Genomic DNA, 1,096 nt, shown 5'->3' on the forward strand with positions numbered 1-1,096 from the left:
CCCAAACCGTGACCCCGCCCCTCACGGATTTCATCTCTGGCAGGTCGGCAAGTGGAGTCCGTCCGGAGGTCTCAACATCACAGAAGTGCCCAAGCGAAAAGGGGTGAACATCACGGATTCGCTGGCCAACCGCTCGCTTGTCATCACCACCATCCTTGTAAGTCGTTTGCTCTTTTTTTTCCCCATGGTGTTTCGCTGTCTTATTCGAGCCAACGGGTCATCAACGTCCCACGGAAGACCAACCGAGATCACGTGAACGGCAGCCTCGGTCGCAACGCGGGCCGAGCCGCGGCTAGCTCCGTTAGCTTGGCGAGCCGACACGCGTTACCTTCTCGCGCATCTCGAGGATCCAAATGAATGGTCGAGATCGGCGATCGCCTGTAACGTTAGAGGAGAGGCCGCGAGTCTCGTTGGCTTTTTGAATTTTTTTTTTTCCTCTTTCGTGAATGCTATTGAACCTCGGTGATGCTTTGCTTTCGGGTTTGATCGAGAAAAATGAATCAAGTGCTCGACCAACAAAATAAGCAAAATAGGCCCTTGCAGTCGTTCGGACCTGACCGAGACGAGCAGAGAGAGTGAGTCAGGGAACTCTCTTCAAGAATCCAGAATAAGCTGTTCTTGCGGGGAAAAAGAACATGGCGATCCTTTCCCCCGCCTTCGCTTTTTGGCAACCTTTTCAGCACCAACGTGAGCGGATGGTCAAGCTGAAATGGAGCTCCTGGGGGACACACACGTTCCCAGCGACCCTCTTGAGGACGCCCTCGACGGAAAAAGGCCCGGCGGCCGCAATGGGGAAACGGCAAACGTCCTTGAAATGGCTCAAAGTTGCTTGGCGATGAAGCTGCTGACGCCTCTGCCAAAATTTTGCATCTGACCAACAAGTCGTGACTTGATGCTCATAAAGTCTAAAGATTTCATATCGGACTTCCCCTCTTTGCGGATAGAATTCATAATAGTACAAGAAAACAAACAACATTCACCCCCCCCCCACCCCACCCATTTTAACGAGCATGAGAATAACAATAAGCACCACCGGACTGAAAAAAAAAACGTGGCAAATTAGCCAAATCACAAGAGAAAAAAACTGAACATGTCA

The 1,096-nt window shown here is 51.1% G+C and overlaps 1 protein-coding gene across 1 annotated transcript in view; it reads left to right on the top strand.

Annotated features, from left to right (window-relative positions):
* LOC109513099 (glutamate receptor ionotropic, kainate 3) overlaps positions 1 to 1,096 on the top strand; it is a 64,524-nt gene that overhangs the window by 52,558 nt on the left and 10,870 nt on the right. The window contains exon 9 of the mRNA XM_019865314.1: positions 44 to 157. Within this exon, the coding sequence (XP_019720873.1) occupies positions 44 to 157 (114 nt within the window). The remainder of the gene's footprint in view (positions 1 to 43; positions 158 to 1,096) is intronic.

The sequence above is a fragment of the Hippocampus comes genome, unplaced genomic scaffold (assembly GCF_001891065.2).
Source record: "Hippocampus comes isolate QL1 unplaced genomic scaffold, H_comes_QL1_v1.1 scaffold444, whole genome shotgun sequence".
NCBI lineage: Eukaryota > Metazoa > Chordata > Actinopteri > Syngnathiformes > Syngnathidae > Hippocampus > Hippocampus comes.